At 35.5% G+C, this 24,883-nt stretch overlaps 1 protein-coding gene across 10 annotated transcripts in view; it reads left to right on the top strand.

Moving 5' to 3' along the window:
- Positions 1–24,883, top strand: part of LOC105231589 (serine-rich adhesin for platelets) — a 181,623-nt gene that overhangs the window by 152,866 nt on the left and 3,874 nt on the right. For 9 of the 10 annotated variants that reach the window (XM_029552614.2, XM_019992238.3, XM_029552610.2 and 6 more), the window contains 2 exons: positions 3,108–3,211; positions 17,908–19,640. In XM_029552614.2, coding sequence (XP_029408474.2) covers positions 3,108–3,211; positions 17,908–19,640 — 1,837 coding nt within the window. Of the gene's footprint in view, positions 1–3,107; positions 3,212–17,907; positions 19,641–23,025; positions 23,444–24,883 lie in introns of those variants that run through there. The other variant, XM_019992239.3, reaches the window with a different exon arrangement.

The raw sequence follows: 24,883 nt of genomic DNA, 5'->3' as shown, positions 1-24,883 counted from the left end.
ACTGGTTTTCCAACTGCAATTGCTGTTCAAATTAATTGCTGATTTTTCGCAAAATTTAGCTTTTCAGCAGTTGTGACAGCGCGCCTGTGAAAACGCCCCGAAATGTCAAACAAAAAATGCAAGGCAGCAAGAAAAGCGCAACTAAAAGTGTGGCGGCCAACAAAAAAATGGCCACCTGTCTGCGCGCTACATGCAACTCGTACATTTTGGTCGCCGTCACAGCATGGCAACTGCAAGCGTTATCATTTGTATTTGGCTTTTCCTGTGTGCGCTGCGTTTGCTATTTATCAGCGACTATTTTTTTGCGTTTTTCCAACAAAGCTTCCGTGCGCCACGGTCAGCTGGTAACCCGTTTGTAGGCAAAAAGCTTAAAAAATAACGCCAAAAGCCCAACGCTTGACTGCGCTGGCAGCTATTAATTTTTGTGGTGCGCACAGCTGGTTGCATGCCACATTGCAGCCGTTGCTTCCGTTGTCGTTGTGCGCACAGTCAGTAGTGGCGTTATTACGGTAAATCGCGCCAACAATCACAACTAACATACAGCAGCGCACTTACAAATATTCGGTTTGTATGCATGTGTTGGGGTGTTTGTGTGCCACTGACAGCAGTCAAAATATTGCCAATTACCGCTGTTAGCCGCGTTAATCTTGCAGTTCACTTGCTGCCACAGTTTGTGTCATTTGCAAAACGTACGTTATATATCAGCTACAGCTAGCCGCTTGACAAGTGGTACAGCTTACGTTACAGTGAGTTTTGAATTAAAAATTTTCTTTTTAATATTTTTCCTTTTTTTAATTTTCTAATTTCAGATTTTTTCTTTGATCTTTTAAATTTTTTTTAAATATTTTTTTAATATTTAAATTTTTTCTTAATATTTTTTAAAATTTTTTTTATATAATTTTTTGCTTTAATTTGGGCTATAAATGGTATAGTTTATGATGCAGTGAGTTTAAATTTTTATTTATTTTTTAATATTTTTCCTTTTTTTAATTTTCTAATTTTAGATTTTTTCTTTGATTTTTTAAATATTTTTTTGTATTTTTAAATATATATATATATATTTTTTTTTAATATTTTCTTAATATTAAACATCTTTTTTTAATATTTTTTTACACTTTTTTATATAAATTTTTTGCATTAAATTGCGCTATAAATTTTATAGCTTACGATACAATGAGTTTTTATTTTTTTTAATATTTTTGCTCTTTTTTTATTTTCTAATTTAAATTTTTTTCTTTAATTTTTAATATTTTTCTCGTCTTTTAAAATATTTGCTTAATATTTCATATTTTTTTTTGAATTCTCTTTTTTGCTTTAATTTTTGCTATAAATGGTGTAGCTTACTTTACAGTGAGTTTTGATTTTTTTATTTTTAAAATATTTTTCCTTTTTTTAATATTCTAATTTTAAATATTTTTCTTTAATTTTTTAAATTTTTATAATATTTTTTTATTTTTTTTTTTAATATTTCAAAATTTTTTTAAATCTTTTTTTATTTTTTTATATAATTTTTTTTTTTGCTTTAATTTGCGCTAGAAATTGTATAGCTTACGATACAGTGAGTTTAGATTTTTTTTTTTCAAATACTGCTTCTACAAAATCCAGTTTGGTTGCCAAGCGCATTTTTCAACGTTTGCGCCACTTCTTTGCACTTTTTCTGTTTGATTTCCACATATTTTTTAAGTCACGATTTTATTTTATATCAATTCGCAAGACAAAAAGTTCGGTTTCTTCACCAGCAACCTTTTAATACATTTTTGAAAGAAAAATATGTATATACCTATATATGTACATATATATAAATAAGTGAATATGAAAAAATATTTATACATAAAATCAAGTTCAATGTGTGGCCATTGACAGCCAGCCATCTCTTGGTTAAGGTGAAGGCGCTAATTGCTGCTGGGAGCCAACTAATTTGTCATGCCGCAAATTTACATCAGGCAACTTGCACACACCGTAGCCAATGCAAGCGCCTTAAAATAAAAAATATACAAAATATTATCAAAAAATTTGCCGCTAACTGGTGTCAGTCAGTCAAGCGGGTGTCCACATTTTTTATAATTGAAAAATATTGGCGCAAAATGAGTTTTTGATATTTGTTTGGATTTTATCGCGTGAATAAAAGCAACTTTTGCGTATAATTAAAATGTCTCAAGTTATTATCGAAATTTTTATTAAATAAATTATAATTTTTTACCCATACCTTATCTCACAAGCCACTCTATGCACTTAAGCGTCGTGTGACCACACAGAAGTCTCTATTTTCCCACACACCTTGCTTCTCTGAGCATTGCGTGACAACTTTCGATAGCAATCGCAGGTTCATAATCACTAATATTATATTAGCTAAATGCTTAACTAAATTGGCAGTTTTCACTGGACTTACTGCTGTCTACAAAAACAAAGCGCTGGATGTTGAAATCTACGGTCTTTTCTGTGATTAAGTCAGTCGAAATTGCCGGCATTAATGAGCAAAGCCATTAGGCCTAAACGATTAACAGCCAATTAAGTTGGGTAGACTTTTTCAGCCATGCGTGTATAACGGTTAACAAATTAGGCCCACCTAAAGGCTCAACGAAATGAATCAGTAAGCTTATATTGGTCAGTAACGGCACCAGAAAGAGATTGGCTGTAATGAAAACAAATGCGTGTAGAAAAGAGATAAAGATTTGTGATAAGCGGTGGAAAATTGGTATTTATTAATATTCGTTGGTTTAGACCTAGTACGAGTACTAATTATTTTTTGGAAGAAAACTTTATATGGAAAAGTTTTTTATTTGACAAGATATCTACATGAAATTTTGCATGGATTATTTTTTAAGTGAATGGCATAATCTTCGTAGAAATTATTCCGTTCAGACCACTACAGCGTATAGCTGTCATACATGCTGCACGATCGAAATAAAGTGCTTGAAAAGCGCACTAGCTTCGGTGCAGCCGAAGTCAAGATATTTGTAGGCATTTTAATTTACACTGTAAAAAATGTATTATTTGTGCAAATAAAAATTTATGACATTGCTTAACAACTCTAATTTTTCTAGTAGAAATTTCCACTTTTCATATCAATATCATTAATTTCCTCTTCTCTTTTATCATATTTTCAGCCATACTGCAACGTTCGACTGTCGATGTGGGACGCATCAAAATCCAAGGCGTTGCCACCTGCCTGTATTTGTGCATGGATGCATGTGGCGCTGTTTATGGCTCGGTAAGTTCAAAACTTATATAAATACTTAGCATATAAATGTGTGTAAATGAAAAAGGAATAAAAAGTTGTAAGCAAAAGGAAGCGGAAATAACTTGATCCTTTCAAGCCATTGACAACGCTGCTATATAAAGGATATTCTCTTGTAATCAATTACTTAACTTCTTTTAAATTAATTTTCCTCTTCCTTTTTTCTTTTTCTTCTGCCGCACTCAATAGACTGTTGACATTCCTGGCATAGCATTGTCTTGCCGAAAAGGCATCAAATTTTCACAGTTCTGATATTTACCCCAAACACTTTGCCGCGTCACATTCCAATAGCAATAAGTCGCACATAAGTACTCTTCCCTTTCATACGCTTTGTCTTTTCCCCTCTCCGTTAGTTTCTTTACCTTCTTCATTATTTATTGCATTCCTTGTTATCCTTAAGCCGTTAAAAGATTGAGGTAAAATCGTCGCCATAAATTAAAAATCACGCACGTTACCTATTGTAGGGCATCACATTGCATATTTGTTGTTGTAGCTACATTTTTCGGCTTTTTCATGTTGTGAAGATGCTCTTAATTTTTTCACACAACAAAGAAGATGACAAATTCGAATGTAATAATGAAATGAACAATGAAATGCCTTGTCTCTACATTGTTTGACTGCGGAGCTGGGATGTTTCCAGAACACTGCTTTTGCTCCTATCTTGCTTTTGAGACTTTTGCGCTTGCTTTTCTCAGCATTTGAAAGGACATACTTAGGATTATAAGGAATCACACACATACTTATTCTTTCATTTGCAGCTCAGAATTTATTTTAAAAATTACTCGATAATCTTAGCAGTAGTTCGATGATTCCTCATATTATAAAGAGATGTCCCTTGTTGTTTGGCCGTTCACTACGGTTAAGGGGTTACATAGTTGTCCTCAGGTAAAAGAAAGGGTTTTTTCAACAATTTTCTCTCATATAAAAAAATGAAATAAATAAAAAAAAATTGTTACAAGTATACACTATAAACAATTTGGAAAAAATATTAAACTCGACCATTGCGACGCCCATTTAGGTGACGCCTCGAACAGTATCATCTAATGTGAAAAATAAGAGTTTTAGTTAAAACCTTAACTTACAACTTGGATTAAGGAAAAAAACTGCAAATTGGATTTTTGGTAGACATTAAAAAAATGAAAATTTCGCGACGAAAACAACTCCTTCGTCCAGGCCTTTAAAAATTGTATCTGAAAGACCTGAGTAAAATTTCATGAAGATCGGTTGAGTAGTTCTCGAGAAATCTTGCCAACCTACTTCAAAACACATTTTCGAGAAAAATGCTTTTAAAAACATTCTACTAGCCTAGCTAGCCTCGAGTGTACAAGTTCTCAAGGCTGTATCTCTAAAACTATTACTCGGATCAACTCGAAAATTTACGACAATATTCTAGAGAGCTTATTGAATTTAATAAGACGACAAATCGTTTTTTTTTTTTAACCGTAAACCTATGTATCGCCTTAAACTCCTGTTAAAATCTGAATTATTACATTTTTTTAATTTTCCAAAAATTTTAGTAAAAAAGTGCGCCTTCCCGAAACATTATTCAACCAAATACTTTATAAATTGCTACCTATTCATATTGCTCAGCAGCAGTTTTGATGCTTAAGAAGCATAATACAGGGTAGGCCATTTAAAGTTGACCCATTTGTTTCTAAAAAAAAGAACAAAAGAAAACAATGTTTTTTGTTCATTTCAAAAATAATTTATTTTGGTCCAAGGGGATTTGTTTCAGCTAATATTTAAAAATTAGATCGCGTAAATGGGCACCTTTAGCTTTGACAGCTAAATTCACTCTTTTTTCGACATTTTCCATGACTTTGGCCAATGTTTCGGATGATATGGCGGCTGTTTCACGTCGAATGTTGGCTTTCAGTTGAGCTAAGGTCTTTGGCTTATTAGCGTATACCTTGGATTTCAAATAACCCCACAAATAAAAGTCTAGTGGCGTCAAATCTGGTGATCTCGGTGGCCAGTCAACATCACCATTTTTCGATATCAATCAAGTCAAGTTCGTTTTCAGCCATTTCGATGGCCCATTTGCCAAAATTAAGGCGTCGCGGATAATCAGCTGGGTTTAGTTTTTGTGCCATTTGAATTTTATATGGAAACATCTTCAAATCTTTATGAATTATGCGTCGGAGAGTGGTGCGAGAGATGTCTAATTCCTGAGAGCGGCGATAACTCGATGTCGATGGAGTCTCCTCAATACTGGCTCGTACAGCTTCGATATTTTCATCAGAACGTCTTGTGCGTTGTCTGGATGCATGACTGGCATTACTGAGATTACCGGTGTTCACAAATTTTGCGTATAAAGACTTAATTGTGTTCTTAACTGGAGCACTTTTCACTTTATTTTTTTTGCGAAACGCACGTTGAGTTAACACAATTGAAAAGTTATTTTGAATATAAAGCTGAACAATTTCAGCGCGTTCTTTTGGAATGTATTGTTCCATGGTATAAATTGTCTTCGAATGACGCTTCTAACGCGGTATGACATTAGCCGATTTGTCAGCGCTGTTAAAAGTTACAGCGTTGCCAGATGGGTCAACTTTAAATGGCCTACCCTGTACCAACAACAGCTAACACAAGTACAATTCACTTGCATTCACCGACAATTCGGGACAATTCAACGCAGTCCAACATACGACACTTTCTTCTAGCGCCGCCCTATCTTATCGACTACACGCCTTCTATAGCCATATACAAAACCTGCAACAATAACAATGGAACAACGAAACGCGCCACACACACCGGGCGCCATCACTTGGAATTAAAGTATCAAACGACGACACTTAAACTGACAGCACGCCAAATCAAAACAGACAAACAAATTAACCAAATAAAAGGCGTAAAATACAAAAAACGAAGTGAATAATACAAATGCCATATTATGTTAGTATATTCACTGCTTATCGTAATGTTGCACACAAAAGCCTGCGAGCGCGTAACTTAAACTGTAATTATCATGTCGCAAGTTGGACAAACCTTTGGGCCGTGTTAGTTTGGTCATATTAGGCGGTCAGATTGTGTTTGTGCATGTGTGTATGTAAGTGGTCAGTAAATAAATAAATAACTTAGGTGCTGCGTCTGCGTGAAAACAACATTACAGGCTTATCAGCGCCTCAAGCGGCCTAACGGGCAAGTGTGGTGCCACAAAAGGTCGCTTAAGCACTTGTTAAACGAAGCGTTTACGCGCTTGTTTCTACGCATTTTCTAATGAAAATGTTCACATTGCATAATTTAGTGTGCGCCTGGGTCCTGCCTAATTGAAATGGCATGAAAAATTTTTGTTTATGATTGTGGTGGCGGCGCACAGCGGTGTTGCGACAATTTCATCGTCATTGGTGGCATATTGAAGAGCGCAAACCAAAACAAGTAAAGCAAAAAAGAGTGTGGCGACAGGATAAACGCGCTGCTGATAATGCCTCACAGCCTATTGGAAAGCAATTAATTTGTAGGCCGCATGGAAAACCCGAGGCGGGAAAAGCGAGCTTGAGTGAGGGGGAACACCCGCGGCGCGTTGAAAGCCACAAAGCGGCACATCCATAAGGCGATGAAAGCTGGCATCAGCCGACGAATAGCACAGAGCGCAGCGGGTTTGGGTGCATTTAAGGGCAATGAATGCGTGTATTTATAACAAAATTATGCAAATAGCGGCTGAGAAATGTTGTTCTTGTGTTGCACCGAGTTTTCACATTTTAACTTCTTTGAAATTGAGTATCTATTGGGTATGTAAATGCTATTTACATGTGGCGAATATGGAAAATTATAAAGGATAAAAATTAGTAAAAGCGAGTAATGCAGATGTGAATTTAATTAGATAGATATATTTCGCTTTAATCACTTTGATAATTTTTGAAGGTACAAAATTATAGTGGCATGAAACCAATTGTAAACAAAAAAATTACTAAAAATTAAAAGAAAACTAATTATGGGCGAACTGAAGTCGCGAATAGAAATGGGAGGGTCCTGGTTCAATTTTTAAATATTAAAAACGGTTTATGCCACGAAAAACTATGGGTCGTATAAGAAAAAGCTATGGCCTAAAGTTGTACAGGGTAGGCCATTTAAAGTTGACCCATCTGGCAACGCTGTAACTTTTAACAGCGCTGACAAATCGGCTAATGTCATACCGCGTTAGAAGCGTCATTCGAAGACAATTTATACCATGGAACAGTACACTCCAAAAGAACGCGCGGAAATTGTTCAGCTTTATATTCAAAATAACTTTTCAATTGTGTTAACTCAACGTGCGTTTCGCAAAAAAAATAAAGTGAAAAGTGCTCCAGTTAAGAACACAATTAAGTCTTTATACGCAAAATTTGTGAACACCGGTAATCTCAGTAATGCCAGTCATGCATCCAGACAACGCACAAGACGTTCTGATGAAAATATCGAAGCTGTACGAGCCAGTATTGAGGAGACTCCATCGACATCGAGTTATCGCCGCTCTCAGGAATTAGACATCTCTCGCACCACTCTCCGACGCATAATTCATAAAGATTTGAAGATGTTTCCATATAAAATTCAAATGGCACAAAAACTAAACCCAGCTGATTATCCGCGACGCCTTAATTTTGGCAAATGGGCCATCGAAATGGCTGAAAACGAAAAATGGTGATGTTGACTGGCCACCGAGATCACCAGATTTGACGCCACCAGACTTTTATTTGTGGGGTTATTTGAAATCCAAGGTATACGCTAATAAGCCAAAGACCTTAACTCAACTGAAAGCCAACATTCGACGTGAAACAGCCGCCATATCATCCGAAACATTGGCCAAAGTCATGGAAAATGTCGAAAAAAGAGTGCATTTAGCTGTCAAAGCTAAAGGTGCCCATTTACGCGATCTAATTTTTAAATATTAGCTGAAACAAATCCCCTTGGACCAAAATAAATTATTTTTGAAATGAACAAAAAACATTGTTTTTTTTTGTTCTTTTTTTTTAGAAACAAATGGGTCAACTTTAAATGGCCTACCCTGTACGTAAAGAAAATATTTATCATTTTTGTATCAAAATTTTTTGCACATAACCTCAAAGTTTATATACAAAATTTAAATAATAAAATTTTTGTTTTTTTTATAATGTTGTACAAAGTTTTTTTTTTTGAATTTTAATATAAAATAAATTTATTTGTCCTAAAGTCCGGTTTTTTAATTTAAAATACTTTTTTTTAATCCTTATTTCGGCTTGAAATCGAAAAAGCACCAATTTTCAAGCAAGAAACCTAACAGCACGAATTCAAATCTTTTAGAAAGAAAACAGCAGGCGTTATATTTATTGAGATTTCTGCTTTCTGATGCTATCAAAATATATATACACATTACTGTGGTAAGTTTTCTCCAAAAAAAAAAGACCCCAAATAGCGATTTAAGCGTCAGTCGACTTAAGATATTTTGAAGTAGTCACCGAAAACAAACAAAAAATAATATACATATATATAATACATAATGAAACCACGCGCAAAGACACAAATAAAAGTGCTAAGGACAAAAAAATAAATAAAAAATGTGGCAGCGCTACTTTTTAACAGTATCAGTTGCACATCCTGCGTCAAAAAAATTACAAACTCCATATGTGTATATGTATGGGTGTTAATATACTTATGTAGAATCACAAAACTATTTGTTTTTGTTGTAAATACAATTTTCATCAAATAGACACAAAACGATTCGAAAAACTCACTGAAACGAAGCCAAGAAAAGGCAACAACTGTCTCAGTTGTCACTTTCAACTGGGTCATGTGGCGCCCGGAAAATGTGTCAGTCGATTATTCTTTTGCGGCACATTTAACAAAAATAATGGTGAAGCACAACGCAACACACATAAACACACGTAGTGACATACATACATACAGCCATATCAACATGTTGAATTTTGAAGACACCCAAGCTGAGTCAATCAACTAGCTATTCAAGCGAAGAGACACTTAGCCAACTACAAATGAGAAACAAGTGCACCAACAGCGAATTGTACTGCTTTTCAGTGCAACATATCCTTAACGCACACACACACGCACAGATGATGAAAAAATATTCACGTTGCGTCGAAAGGACTGAACATACTGTCACATTAATTTGATGCGCACAGCAGGACACCATTGTGGGGGACGAAGCCTGTGGCGAATGAGCGCCGAAACAAATAAGGACAAAATAAAATATTGACAAAAAAGTATTCGAATTTCTAGTACTTCGAAACTGTTGGTTGAGAAACACACTCAGCTCATTTTCTTATTAAACTACTCAGTGATTGATATGAGAGCGACTTAATAGTAACGCATGTTAGTGAGGTTGAACCCGATTTTCAGATATTTTGAAGATTTTTAATTTTTATGAAAAAGTATTAGATTTAAGTAGTTATATTTTAAGGTTATATTTATAGATATTGAAAAAAAAATGTTTGCAAAACAAAATTAAAAATGCGATTGACACGTGATCACCAATGGTATTGCAGTGATTTCGGTCTGTTACGTGGAATAAACCTAAAAATCAATTTTCTGCTAGAATATACTGAATTATAGTTTTTTAGATTGAAACTATTAAGAAAAAATAAATGAAAAAAAAATTTTCACTAAAATTTTAATTTTTTTTTTGTAAAAATTAAGTTTTCATAAACACATAATTCTATTATTATGACTTTCATATATTTTGAAGCAATAACATCCATACTCAGCACCCCAGCCGAAATGTATCAAACATATACTATATTTATGTATACATGTGTGTATATTCCTGGAAGAAAACTCCAATTTTCCACATTTAACGCAAACAATTCAATTAAGAATTGAAAGCAAATAAGCGCAAAACTAATTTAATTAAAATCGGTCTGGTGTCACAGGCGCGCCACAAGAAACAACAACGAAGCGCCTGCAGCATTTGCATGCCATTCCACTTGGGGGAAGTTAGAATTTCATTAAACGCATCGTTATAATAAAAATTAGTTGCTTTTTATGGTAATTATGAACTAAATGCAGGCACTTAGATCCAGTCGGGGGAATAGACACTAACCCAAATGATAGGAGCGTGGAAAAAATGAATAACTGTTTAGCCGAAAGCGCGGTCTCATGACAGCCTGCGCGCTGAACTTGTGTTGTGGCCGCGTTTGAAAGCGTACAACCGGCGCGGCGGGGCGCGTCGCGTCACAACTGTCAGGAAATCTTGAAACTATCAATTCTGACAACTTTATAGCTAGACAACACGTTTACTGCATGCGAGAGAAATATTATGTGTTGGAAACTTACGCTAACTGCCGCTCGACAAGAAACGAACTGGTGTGAGAGGCGCGGTACTCGCCTGGAACCGCAACAGGGGCGACCATTTGTGACATGCCTGATGGGCTGCCAAATTGAAATGATGTTGCTGCCGGTGGTAGGCGCAGCCGTTGCGCACACGGCGCATATGGGCGACGAAGAAGTGGGCCGCCTGGCTGTGGCGGCAAAATTAGCATGCAGCAATGGCTGGCGTTGATAATGTGACTGCGCGCGCACCGCCAAAGTGCACAGAAAAATAATTGTGTGTTAATTTCCGCTTCGTCATGCCTTGCAGCCGGTGCAGACGACGCATGCGATAAGCAAGCATCAAAGCGTCAAGGCGTGCGCAGCGACAAGTGTTGCAAATATGTAATATACTGGTATGCTGCAAGTAAATCCACTTGCCACACAAACGCGCAGTTGACTATCTGTCTGTCTATCAGTCAGATTGGCTGCGTATATATGCTGGTTGTGGCTTGCAAGCGGGTTGCGGCAGCTATATGTGTTGCCCCACAGACAGATTTTGGTTGTGTGTGTGTGATATACTGACGGTACTGCTATTACTCCTGCTGGCTGCTGGCTGCTGCCTGCTGCATTTGTTGATGTTATTTATGCACAGTCTGTCTCTCAATCTCTTTGGCCACAACTATTTTAATTGCCTGACAGCGAAATTAGTTCAATGTTGTTAATTGCAACTGATTTTGAAATGCAATGAACTTGAAATGTTTTAAGCAAACTAAATCACAGTCAAATACGCCAACATACTTAGGCGTATATATGTATGTATATACATATATGCATAGCCTGATATTGTCTGCATTGTTTGTTGGCTGTGCAAAACACACAGCGCCTTGACATGCAAACTTTCGCATAGGATTTCAAGGCGACATTACAAATGTGTGCGCATTAGAGCGGGTCGATTTTTCTTAGCATAAAATCCCATATGTGGAAAATGTTCTACGATTCATTCTGAACAACTTTGCATAAGAGTTAAAACCCAGTATCGAACTAGCGTTTTTTCAAGGGAAAGTTTAAAAAATCTTTGTAAATGGTTGTATGGAAGATAGGCGATATAGTTATCCGATCTTACCGATTTCGATATATGTTCAATAAAATATCAGAATACTCCTACATATTAAATTTCATACGGATATCTCAAAAATTTCCGAACAAATTTTTATAATCCCTAAACAACTTCGCCTTACAAATTGTTGACTCGAAATCGCTTTAAGGCACATAGTCTCCTAGGCAAAGTTGTTCTGAGTCATCCATAAAATATTTCGACTTCAAAAACACAGTTTCAAGAAAAACGTGTTTAAAGACGGCGCACTTAGCCTAGCTAGCCTCCAGCGCACAAGTTCTCAAGGCTGTAGCTCCGAAACTACCACTCGGATCAACTTTAAAATAACTTAAAAACTTTAGGATAATATTCTAGAGGTATTGTAGAATTTAATAAGACAATAAAAAAAATCGATTTTTTGGAACTCGTAAACCCATGTAACCCCTTAATACTGTACAAGAAGCCTGCTAAAGTTAATACAGTATGTCGCAGTCGGGGAAACCCCCAGTAAACTTGAACTATTTTTTTAATAAAACTGCCATAAATAAACAACTAAGAGAGTATCCTCACGAATGTCCAAATTCGCAACAAACTGTCTCACACCCTAATGCACTTATTTAACACACTGTAATACACTTAGCTACAAAATTTGAATGCAAACTTTTTCGAAATTCAAAAATAAATTTGATTGTTACATAAATAGCCAGACAGCTGGCTAGATTGAGCAACGCTGTCGCCTTTGATGCGCATTGGACGCGGCGCCTGCGACGAATTCTTTTAATTTGCGGGTGAAACGCAAGTCGAACACTTTAATGTTTGCGCGTCTAAGAATTTGTCTTTTTCTCTGCTTTCTTGCTGTGCTGCCAGCGTGTAGGGTTCAAAGTCAGGGATGAGAAATTTCTTCGACGGCATTGAATTTTCATTTTCATAGAACTAAAAAATGGTGCCACTCACCATCACAGCGACGCGCCCTCTTTCAATTGAATGAAAACAAAATTAATTTGAAAACATTAAACTTGAAAATATTTCGAAAAAATCAATGCAAAGCAGCGCCGTATTTTTTTTTTTTTTGGAAATGTGTTATAAATTACCGCAATTTCCAAATTCCACTGTCCATTACTCTTTCGCTTTTCCCGCTGCCTGGCGTCATTTGCTTTGATCAGCCTGCTTATCGCAATCAAATCAGCGATCGAAAGTGTACACGACTACCTTTTGTGACGTTTTGTAGCAAGCCACCGCCGCAACGCAACGTGCCACTCGGCGCGGCAGGTCAGCAGGCTATCCTTACTGCTCCAATTACTTTTCCTTCATTTCCTTGCATTTCTTCTACACATCAATATTCTATCAATAATTATGCAGCTCATTACTTTTCCACTATCTGCTAAGAGAGTGATGCTCGCCGCTGCCTTTGAGCCCCATAAACTTGCCTACTTTATGAACTGCTCACACCTATTTCGACCTAAAGAGTTAGCGACCCGCATCTCTCTTGTGTTTTTGTTATTGCTCCTTCCTCTTTGTGTCCAGTGGTGTTGCTTGGTGCATTTGTTGTTGTACGGGATTTGCTCGGTGTGGCGCGCTCAATTACTTTGGCGCTCATAGAGCGCGTTCTATTAGACACATCCTGTGATAATGAGGGTGCGCTTATCATTGCAATCCATCTGATTAACATAACACGGCTTGTTTGATGCCGCTCCTGTTGTCACTACCACTCCTGCAATTGCTGCTGCTGATGTGGTGGATAAGAGTGCAAGTTGTGTGCCTGGCTTAAAAACGTTCAGTTAAAGGTAGGTCTTCCTGCAACGAGATACTGACAGCTATTTATTGTCTAAGTGTTATATGAAGTACTATGATATTGAAGCTGGGAGGGTGTATGCTTTTCGAAGCGCTCTAGAAAGTAGTGGAAAAACACAAAATAAAATCGCTTTCGTTATTTTAAGAAAGAAAAATTTGGGCTTGCTCATTAACACTGTATTTTACCAGTAGTCTAGAGCATCTGGATTGAATCTCTACTAAAGTCTGGTATCTTTACTAAAGTGGTGTGCATCTTGGCTAAACTTCTTGTCTACATAAAGGCGTATTTTAAGCAATTAATTACAAAGCGAAATTGAAAATATCCGAATTTGACTCAAATGTAGCAGTTTAACAGCATTTACATTCCAAGTGGGTCCGGCAAAAATATCGGTGATATGAGCCTTATTTTTAATAATTTTTCTACTGAGTTTAATCGGCTGCTCCAACTTTTAACGTATTTTCTCGAAAGTCTATTTTCAGACTTGGTCAAGAAAATTTTTCCGAAATAGTCGCTTCGATTGACTTGATTTTTCACACGACATTTTTAAGGATATTTATTAGTAATGGTCGAAGGAATAACATTTTTAATTTTTAAGCAACATTGAGGTATAAATTTTTGAACAAATATTTTCTCTTGAAAATCAAGATTTTGACTGGTACTACGATCATTGCCGGCATGCATCTGCAGTCATATTTTTTTAGGGTTTTTAGTTTAAAAATCATTTTAATTTTCGTTTCGGAGGTCGCCCTGGAGATCCGGCCACAGTATTAAGGCAAGTAAAAATGAATAGCCGATTATTAATCTATATTAAATTCCTTGAATGTATAGCCTTTATTTTTGTAATATTTGTTCTTTCTCTCAAATGCCTTTGACAAAACAAATCTACAACTTTCTCAGAATGAAAAATATTTTCAGCAATGTTCATAATTTTTATACAAAATATTGCCACAGAAATACACATGCGCTGTCTAAAAAAATATTTATGCCTAACATTAAAATGTGTCCCAAATGCGGTGGACCTGATCATGTGCCCACTTTGGGCAGAAATTAGATTATACAAATCATATACATACATATATACATATATGTAGACACTTTTGGTCACCATACAGTGCTTACGAAAAGTCACAAGACGCCGCAATTTATGAACGGAACTAAAGAATATCACTTTCAATAAATTTCTAAGGTGTGGCATGTGAGTCGAGTAGCGCTTAAATCTTGTATTTATATGCATTTATACATCTACATGTTTCAACAAAATATGCATGCAACGGCATGTTCATAAAAATACCGCAATTAATGTGGCACTAAAGAGACCAAGTGCCGATGCATGTCTGTAAGTATAGTATGCGGTGAGTGCCGTCTGGGCAGTGGGCCAAATTCAATTTTAGTTCTCTGCTTCCTATAAAAAGCGTGCACTTAACGAGACAAACTGTACGCTTACACATGCATACAGACATACAAACATATATGTGGTCGAATGAGACAAAAAGCGAGGGAAGAAAAAAGCGCAAATTAAATCAGATATTTTTAGTGATGCCCACAGCAGATCCACTGTAGCGGTGTCATGTCAATAGTGAGACATCGACACGTAATATTAGACACGGCGCTGCTGAAGCAGACGGCGGTGAGAAATATTCAATCATTTGACACACTTTTGCTCAACGACAAATGGCTTGCTTGCCGCTAGAGCAAAGTTTAAACGTTGGGCAGCTGTGGCAACGGTAGCAAAGAGACTTAAGAAGCTTTTGAGAAATTGAAGTCATTACCTAATCGTTCGCTTTTTATTGCCGCGTAGCTTTGGAGTGCTCTAAATTAGAAAAAAAATCTGTTCCGTGCTTTAAACGCGTCTTGCTGAAACGAACGCACACTCGTTTCGGTGATGCGAAAGCTTTGTCAGATGGCGCTACTGGCCATTGAGTATTTGTTCGAATATTTAGAAAATTTGTGCTGAGCTTTAGGCGCTTTCATAGTCATGAAAGCATTTGTGTTTCATAAGAAACTTGTTTAAGAGTTGCTTGAAGGGCAAAGAACAAACGCTGTCTTGATTTTTAGAACCTTGCAAATGTTTCAATGACAAATTGTAGTAAAATACATACAAAGAGGCGAAAATGAAGAAATGAACATTATTTTTCAAAAACAGTTGAGCTTACGTAAATGTACGATCTCTTTCATAATTTTCAACTTCAGCTTTTTCGTGAGCTGTCAGATATTTTATAATTAGCACAATGAAAGAGTGATTTCTTTCCCAATAGTATTAGGTTTCAGAGATTGCAAACATGACAGAAATGTGGGGTGGCTTAGAGAGGAGACAATAGAGTGAGGGATCACAATGGGCTTCCTAAAAGGCGTCATTAGACAGCCACTCTACATACCTTCTTACCTTCCTCATATTATTCGTATTAAGAATCGACAATTTGCTCAAAACGATATATTTCGGTGTACGTGAATGTTACTTTTGAAACACCCTTTATAACTGTGGCTATGCGATTATTAGGTGCTCATCAAACGACACCCACATGCGAAATCCCTGAGCGTCATACGCCTGTGCGCACCCATCATTATCACTATCATAAAGAACACTAGTGAAAACAATAACAAAAATATTAAAAAATGCAAGTAAATAAAACAGGCAGCAGTCACAAGACAGCGAAATGAAAACAACAAAGTGCAAAGATGTTTTTCAAAGCAAATGGTATACAGTTAAAACCGAAAAATCAGCACGGAAAGGATGAAAGGAAGCGCCAATGCATTTAAACGCAACACTGGAGACATTAGCGAGCTCATTAAGAGGCGCGCTTGGCGGTCTGACTCACCGCCCGTCTGATGGAGTGTTGGTAGTAGGCAAAATAAACACATAAATAGCCGACGCAAAGTGCTAAAACTTTGCAAAACCGCTTGAAAGCAGAATGCATACAATGAAAATATTGAAAAGTGTGAAGAAAAAAATGAACCAAAAGTACGCGCGATTCTATAGAGCAGGGTTGCTTAGCCGTGGCGGCAACGACAATTAGCCGAAAGGCGCGCAGAGTGTGTGTTACGAAATGTAGCTTATTTAATTTGTTGGTTAATCGAGTAAAATGGTAAAGTGAGCGCTTTGGAAGCGATTTGTTATTTGCACTTATCGCTTACTGCGTGTGGCCAACACAAATATTTATATTTGTCTGAAACACTTCGGCATAATGCTAATGATGGATAGATAGCTGCATAGAATTCGACAATTCGCCTTAATTATAGCGCTGTATATAGCGCATTCCCTTCACACTCACCGACACGATGCCGCGACTGGCCTACCCCAGGTGAGCTCCTATACACACCGACAGCAAATGTCTAACGCCTGCGATATTGACGCAGCACTCAGTGATTTGTTGGGCAATAGGCAAAAATTCGAACAGCCAGCAATTCGGTGGTTTAATTTTCAACACCTTTTTGAGTTGTGAATGTCAACAGAAAATGAAAAATTGCGCAATGAACAAAGAAAGCCTAACACTTGAAAGACATTCGATTTTGGGTCGAGAGAAAACAGAGAAGAAGAATAAAAAAAGCTTCAGAAAAATCTAAACAAAACATTTGAATTTGGGCAGCGCAGGGAAGCAGGCGCAATATTGCAACCTTTTTCTTAATAAGAACTATCTGAAAATACTAAATACTGAAAGTAAAGCTTTCTACTTGCTGAGCGATAACTATCTGAGCACTCACAACTTCAAGCTATAGCAGAGTAAATGACAGACTAAAAAACTTAAAATAAAATGTTTATGAGCCAGTTTATAGAGCAATGTGTGTAGCAAATATTCAAGCCTTGGACAAAATTAAAACTTCAAAGCATTAAAATAAAATCATACCATTAGAGCTTTTTCGAAAATGTTAAAATCTTGTCTATAATGGAAAAGTGAAAGCACAAAAGACTTCTATCTTCGAGCTTTCGCTTATAGAAAGCTTTGCAATATACGCGTGAGCGTCTAAACAATGCCAAAGCCACCACGCCAAAGAGTCGACGTAGCTTTTGAGTAGTAAAGAGCAGTGCGCTTTAAAGCAATGCTTCTTCTGTCAACAATGCCGTCATAAAACAACAGACTTGTAGACTCGAACAGCCAATTACACTCAGAATAAAACCACAGCAAAAAAAAAACAACTCGCATCGTGGACTATTTGTAGGGTAGAAAGCAAAATTGCGTGAAGCATCTTAACTTGACTTTAGCGTTTGGCAACAATGTTGCATTTTTTCCTAATTTCTATTTTAGTGAAACGATGTTGTTTTCGGGTACTGCAGACGCCACCATGTCGCATTACTTGACGACAGATGTGGCACAAACGGCGGCTATTATTATTTCGAGTTCTGTGAAAGGTTTTCAAGTCGAATGTTTTGCAAGTAAAATGAGAATGCAGAAATTAAACAAAAAAAAGCCGAATCGACACAATTTCTTTTACAATGATGTTTTTAACTACTAAAATAAATTAAATTTAATTATAAAACTTTATTTAGGCATAAAATGTAAATATTCCTCTGTAAAAGCTTAAATGTTCCTGGAACTCATATTTTCCAAATTTTTTCTTTATTTGCAGCATGAATTCACCGACGATTGTGTGTTCAACGAGAACATGGAGCAGCACAACTACAACACCTATTCATCCACTTACAATTCAAATGCGCGGCGCATCTACTACTTGGCGCTGAATCGGCACGGCGAGCCGCGTAAGCTGCAAATACCGCCAACCCGCTCGCTTGGCAAACTAGCCACCTATACGAACGCCATCACCGAAACGGTGGAGGATGTACGCGTCGAACAGCTGATAGCGAAGAATTTCGGCGAGAATCGCATTAAGCACGGCATACGCCAACTCTGTGATACGGGCAAACCATTGGTCGACCTGATCGATAGCAAACACTTCAAAGCGCTCCCCAAGTGCAATCCAAATTCTAGTAATAACAATAGCGGTAGCAATAGTAATAGTAGTAGTAGTAGCAAAAAGAGTAGCAGCAGCAGCAGCAGCAGCAGAAGTAGTCTTATAGGTAGTGATAGTAATAGTCCTAGCGGTAGTAGTAGTATTAGCGGCCAAACAATGAACAACGTTCCTGCTGCCAATGAAAGAGGCGAGTCACAAAGCAGCGCAGTCACAAATAGCCATAGTAACCACAACAGTCGGGGTGGCCAGCGGGGCGCCAACACGTCCAATAGCTCGAGTAGTAGTATTAGCAATAGTCCGATGGCGAGTTATGACAGCCATACTAGCGGTAATAGTAGTCAGAGTGCGCCCAGCCATCAAAATCACAATGGTGGCGGCGGTAAGAAGAAGAAGAAGCGGCGAAAGTGCCGGCCGCACGAGAACGAGGAGGAGCACAATTGCCAAATGACTCCGCTAGCGCTACGCAAGCTCAATAATAAGAAGTGTCGAGAGCTGCAACAGCAGAGAAGGCAGCTTAAAGCGAAGGGCGAGGAAGTACCCCTTCTGCCACTGCCGGCGGAATGTAAGAAGAAGAAGAATGGTGGCGGCGGTGGCGGTGGCGTTAAGAAAAATCGTCAAAATCAAAACCAAAATGCTAATAACCGCAATAGCGTTGGCGGCGAAGGCGCAAATAACCGACGCGGCAAGAAGTTGAATGCGAATGGCCGGCAAGCAGGTGGCGGTGCCATGGGCAATCGCAATGGCGGCGCAAACCGTAAGAAAGGACGTAATGGTGGCGTGCATGCGCAAAAGAAACTTAAAAAGCAGTCACCAGCCAAAAGTGCAAGTACTACCAGCACGACGCAAGCGACCAGCAGCAGTACGCTTACGACGGCGGCAACTACGACTACAACGCGTCAGCATACCGATAGCACGACAATAGCGACGGCGCTGTCAATGACGCCCACCACCACCGAACTTAGCAGCGCGGAAGTAGAAGAGAGTCTAGACCCGCGCGCTGAGGCGACAAGCGTGCGCGGCGAACGTGAGCGCGAACAACGCAATGTACGCTACACCAACTCAATGGAGGATGATGCGCTACAGGCGAGCGCGGCGGCGGCGGCGATAGCTGATAATGGTAATTCGCGCGAGGACTCAACGGAAGCGGAAGCCAGCGAGGAGGAAGAACACGTCGAGGACGTAGTCGGCCAGCTCAGTAGCGCGTCAGATGAAGATGACGCCGACGACGACGCTGACGATATGTACGACGAAAGTGAGGAGAGCGCGGCGGCAATGCCGCCTGCTTCATCGGCGGCTGCAACACTGGCAACGAGCGGTGGCAAAGCGGCATTGACGCGTGCGCAACTACTCGGCGATGCAGACGATTTTCTATACTACGATCAATTGGATTTGTGAGTGTCAAAATTTATCTTAACCACTACATTCAAATCTAAATTGTATGCTAATCCACACTACCATACCTCCTACACAACCACACACCCACACAACCAATCAACTACCCAAACACCCTGAACAAACCCATTCAACCGCAATACACCTACACAAACACATCCTTTATCAATCCATGGCTTCCTTTTATGCTTTCAAAAATATGTTTCATTCAAAATTCGTTTGCTTAACCAAAGTTTTTTTATTAAAATTATGTTTGGTATTAGTTTTATACATTTTGGATGGTTGATTAAACAAAACTAGCGTTTAGCGCGTGAAAGAATGTTTAACAAAAATATTTTCAAAATTTTGATTGGTTTTTGTTTTTGCTAATTTGGTCTAACTCAACATTGAAAAGTTGTATTTTCAAAATTTCTCTAAAAATTTTTCTAGTTTTGGTTACTAGCTACTTTGTTTTTGTTTAGACGATTTGGCATTAATTTTGGGAATGTTTTTTTTTTTGTATTTTTTCCAAATTTTATTATTTTGTTATAGTTGGTATTTGCCAAAGTGTGAAACATTGCTCTCGAAAAATAGGAATTTTGGTTATATTTTTGTTTGAAAAAAAAAAATCTTGCTTGCATTCTAAAAGCAACAGAAAAACGCGCGTGTGTAAATTGTAAAGATGGACTGAAGAAGAGTCTTATGTAGCGCAAATAAAGAATTGTACAAAGATAATCGCTACTTCTTATTTAAGGCATTTATTTATAACAAACACACACACAAGCACACACAAACATATTGTAAATTGAAGCATTAAACAGAATGAAAGACTATTTTTATAAGTGAAATAGAATTGAAGAAAGGCGATAAGTGAATTTGCAGCAAAAACGGAGTTTTTTATATTATATATACTTAATAAATATCTGTAAACAAGAGAGAGTACATATTCACACACACACATATGTATATACACGAATGCAAGTCTATGCGCATGCGCACAGGCACACACAAGCGCAGCAGCAGCAAAAGCAATATCCGGCCTTCAGAAACGCATGCAACCCACCTGCAATCATCACTCATCACACATCCATCAAGACAAAAATACACATACGAAAAATTCTTTATTTGATACATATATATTTACGTAATTACATATTTACATAATATATGCATGTGTGGTGGTCAGACAGGTTCCTATATTCAAAATACGAAAAAAATAAATTTAGGTTTTTACAGAGCTTTGTGCTTCCCTTAGGTGAGAGCTTTTAAGCAATTGAAGCTTTTAAAAGCACTTTTTATAATTTTTCAGATGTAATTTCTTGCCAACGATATTATTTAAAAAAAGTTAAAAGAGCTTTGAGCTTTCCTCAAGTGAAAGTTTTTAAATAATTGAAGCTTTCAAAAGCACTTTTTATAAGTTTTCCGATCTAATTTTTCAGCAGTGAATTTATTGAATAAATACGTATAGGGTCTGCTTACAAAACTTTAAGCTTTCCTCAAGTAAAAGCTTTTAAATAATTTAAGCTTAAAAATGCCTTTTAAAATAATTTTTGTAAACATCTTTTAATTTTTCAAAAGTTTCTGTTAAAAATTATCAATTTTTGTAGCAAAAAAGCTACATAGCTTTGAAGAGTTTTAATAATTTATTGGTATTGAAAAGCTTACTAAACTTGTTGATGATAGACGAGTTCGAAATAAGTGTAAGCCTTATGAGCTTTTAGCCAGCTTTTGTTCATTTGTAGAATCAAATACAAAAAATATAAAGGCGATTTTTTATCTAACGAACCTGTTTAACACAGCTTATTTACATATTGAAAAAATAATTAAAATATAAATCATAAATATTTACAAACTTGAATATTTTCTTAAAAGTTAAAAAGATTCTATATTTTATGAAAATGCTAAAAATCTGCACAGATTGAAAAACGAACAGCAAATCAATATAAATCAACCCACCACACATCCATAATTTCCAAAAAAAAATCATTGGATTCAAAAAAAATTGAAAATTTAAAAAATTCTATATATGATGAAAATGGTGAAAAGCCACATTGAAAAGCCACACATCCATAATTTCTAAAAAAAATTTAAAATTTAAAAAATTCTATATTTGATGAAAATTTTGAAAAGCCACATTAGTTGAAAAAAAACAGTAAATCAACTTTAAGGAAACCCACCACACATCCATATTTTTCAAAAAAATTTTGATTAAACAAATTTTTAAATTTTAAAAAATTCTGAATTTCATGAAATTGCTTAAAACAACCAGCACATCAATATAAAGCAAGTCTCCACACATCCATTGTTTTCAAAAAAAAAAAAAATATGTGAAAAAAAAAATTTAGTCAACACAACACACATCCATTATTTGGAAAAAAATTTCAAATTTAAAAAAAAAAATTTTAATCAACATAAATTAAGTCACCACACATCCACATTAAAAAAAAATATTCAAAAAAATTTTAAAAATTTAAAAAATTTTAAGAAAATGTCAAAATACATACACTACATACACATTTTCAAAAACAAAAATATAAATGTATATGTAAACACTTTGAAGCGCACTGTACATAAATTTCACCACCACAAACACACATGCATACACACAAAAACACATACTCATAGCACATAGTTTAATGAAGAAATAAGAAAGAGAAGCTTAAAATTAAAAAAGCTAACGATGAAAATTTGAAATATCAATAAGCAAATGCATAAGAAACCTCGCTGCCTCTCAGTAAGTAATTTAAATAGTTAAAAAAGCAATGTAAATAAAAAGTAAAAACAACAAAAAAATAAAAAAATAAATGAACGAGTGAAACGAAAATCGAAATGCGAATGAAAACAGTACTAAAAAAACAAAAAAAAAATGCAAAGAAAAATGCAATGAAAAATGCTCAAATATGCGCCTTCAAAGAAACTAGTATTAAGTTGAATGAAAATTTTTATGAAAACAAAAGCAAATGCAATATATTTAGACAAAAGAGCGGTGTAAAAGCTCAATTGCAGCACATCTCAGCCTGAATTGAATACTGCGTACTGAGAATGAAATGCTAAGAAACTTAACTCAGCTATGATTAATTTATTGCTACTTGAATATTTATTTAAAAAAATAATAATTTCTAATTTACAGTTATTTAGTTTTTGTGTTTAAGTTTTGTTTGCTGTGCGACTAACAATGCCAATAGGTTTTTATTTTATTATTTTTTTATTAAAAGTAAAAGCTAATAACAATTCACACATGCACACATGCACACGTACACACTTATACTTACATACACCGACACACATTTATGATAATAACTAGCTGTTAATTAATTTACTTGTAATTTATAATGAAATCATTAAGTGTAAGAGTTTAATTTAAATTAATTTTTATTTTTAATTTATTTAATTTCAATTGTTTAGTTTGTAAATTTGTAATGATTGTGCGAAAGCAATGCATACGAAATTACGCGTAAACAGTCAGTGGTCAGAGTGGTCCGAGCTGAGGATGTAAAGCGAAAGCAAGCAACAGCAAACGGCCATATTAATAGAAGAGCCACGACAACGCACTTGCAAACAAACACGAATGAAAAGCAAAAAAATGTTTTCTTTAATGAAAATTTGTAAAAAGCGTTATTCTTAAGTTATGCTCTTTTTAATTTTAAATATGAATGAACACTACTTAATAATTAATAATGAACTATAAAAAATTAATAATATTTAATGAATACAAATAAGAATGATAATGATGATGCTGATAATGGTAATACTGAAAATCAAACTGAAAATAGAACAACAAAAAATTAAACAAAAATAAATGGAATACATGCAAATAAAGCAATTTCGTTAAAGATTTATTTAATTTCGCTATGAAATGTGAGGATTTTTGCATGTCATATAATTTACAGTTAATTACTTACGTTTTTTATTTCACAATTAGTTTCCTTACAGTTGCATGCGTGTTAAAGTTGTTTTGTAGCAAATGAAATTTTGTATAAAAATGTGAACCTAAAATAATAATTGGCTATAAAAATAACGAAAGAAATAGAAAAATTAATTTTTTAATAAAAAAACTTAAAAAAATAATAATAAACAAAAAAAAATAAAGCAGAGAGCACAAGCAAGAACTGCGTAGCTTAAATGCAAGGAAGTCCAGAATAAATTAGTAACGTCGTAGGCATAAATTTTTACCACAGGCAGTAACACTTACCATTATACATTGCATTGTGTGTATAACAGCGGGACCAAGGGGAAGGCGGCGGTGCAGATCGCAAGTGTTTTTACAATTTTATGCCATTTTAAGCTTTTAACGGTGATTGTGTATGTTAATGGAGCATAGCAAAGGACCTGGCCGAATAATATAGTAATATATCATTCGACATGTTTTATTTACAAGCGAGCTACTTACTAATTTCGACCTAAATTTAAAAGAAATGAAAATCTTGTGCAACATGTTATTGGTAACATTTTTTGTTTTTATAAAATATGTTGAAAGCTAACTTATAATTAATAATATTTATTAAAATTCCACCTAAATTTGAGGAAATAAAAATGTTAAGCAACATGTTACGGCAACATTTTTTGGTTTTCAGCAAAAATTTATTTTGCAAGCTAACTCAAAATTAATAATAATAGTTAAATTTCCACGTGAAATTGGGGAAATAAAAATTTAGAGCAACATGTTGCTGGCAACATTTTTTGATTTTAAAATCTATTTTAAAAGTTAATTTATGTATAATCAATAATAATAATTAATGGAAATAAATATATTGCGCAACATGTTGCTGGCAACATTTTTTGACTTTAAAAAATATTTTGAAAACTACACAACTTAAAATTAATAAAAATAATTGAATTTCCATTTGAATTTAAGGTATTAAAAATGTTGCGCAACATGTTGCTGGCAACATTTTTTGAATTTAAAAAATATTTTAAAAACTACATAACTTAAAATTAATAAAAATAATTGAACTTCCATTTGAATTTAACGTATTAAAAATGTTGAGCAACATATTTCTAGCAACGTTTTATACTTTTAAAGTCTATTTTGAAAGTTAATTTATGTATAATTAAGAATAATAAGTAAAGGAAATGAAGATGTTGCGCAACATGTTACTGACAACATTTTTTGACTTTAAAAAATATTTTGAAAACTTTACTTAAATAACTATTATTAATTAATAGAAGTAAGAATGTTGCGCAACATTGAAAAAGAGCTTACAACATGTCACTGTAACAACAAATAATTAATAAAATTAATAAATGAAAATGTTACGCAACA

Source organism: Bactrocera dorsalis, chromosome 2 (genome assembly GCF_023373825.1).
Source record: "Bactrocera dorsalis isolate Fly_Bdor chromosome 2, ASM2337382v1, whole genome shotgun sequence".
Classification (NCBI taxonomy): domain Eukaryota; kingdom Metazoa; phylum Arthropoda; class Insecta; order Diptera; family Tephritidae; genus Bactrocera; species Bactrocera dorsalis.
This window is presented reverse-complemented; position numbering and strand designations above follow the sequence as displayed.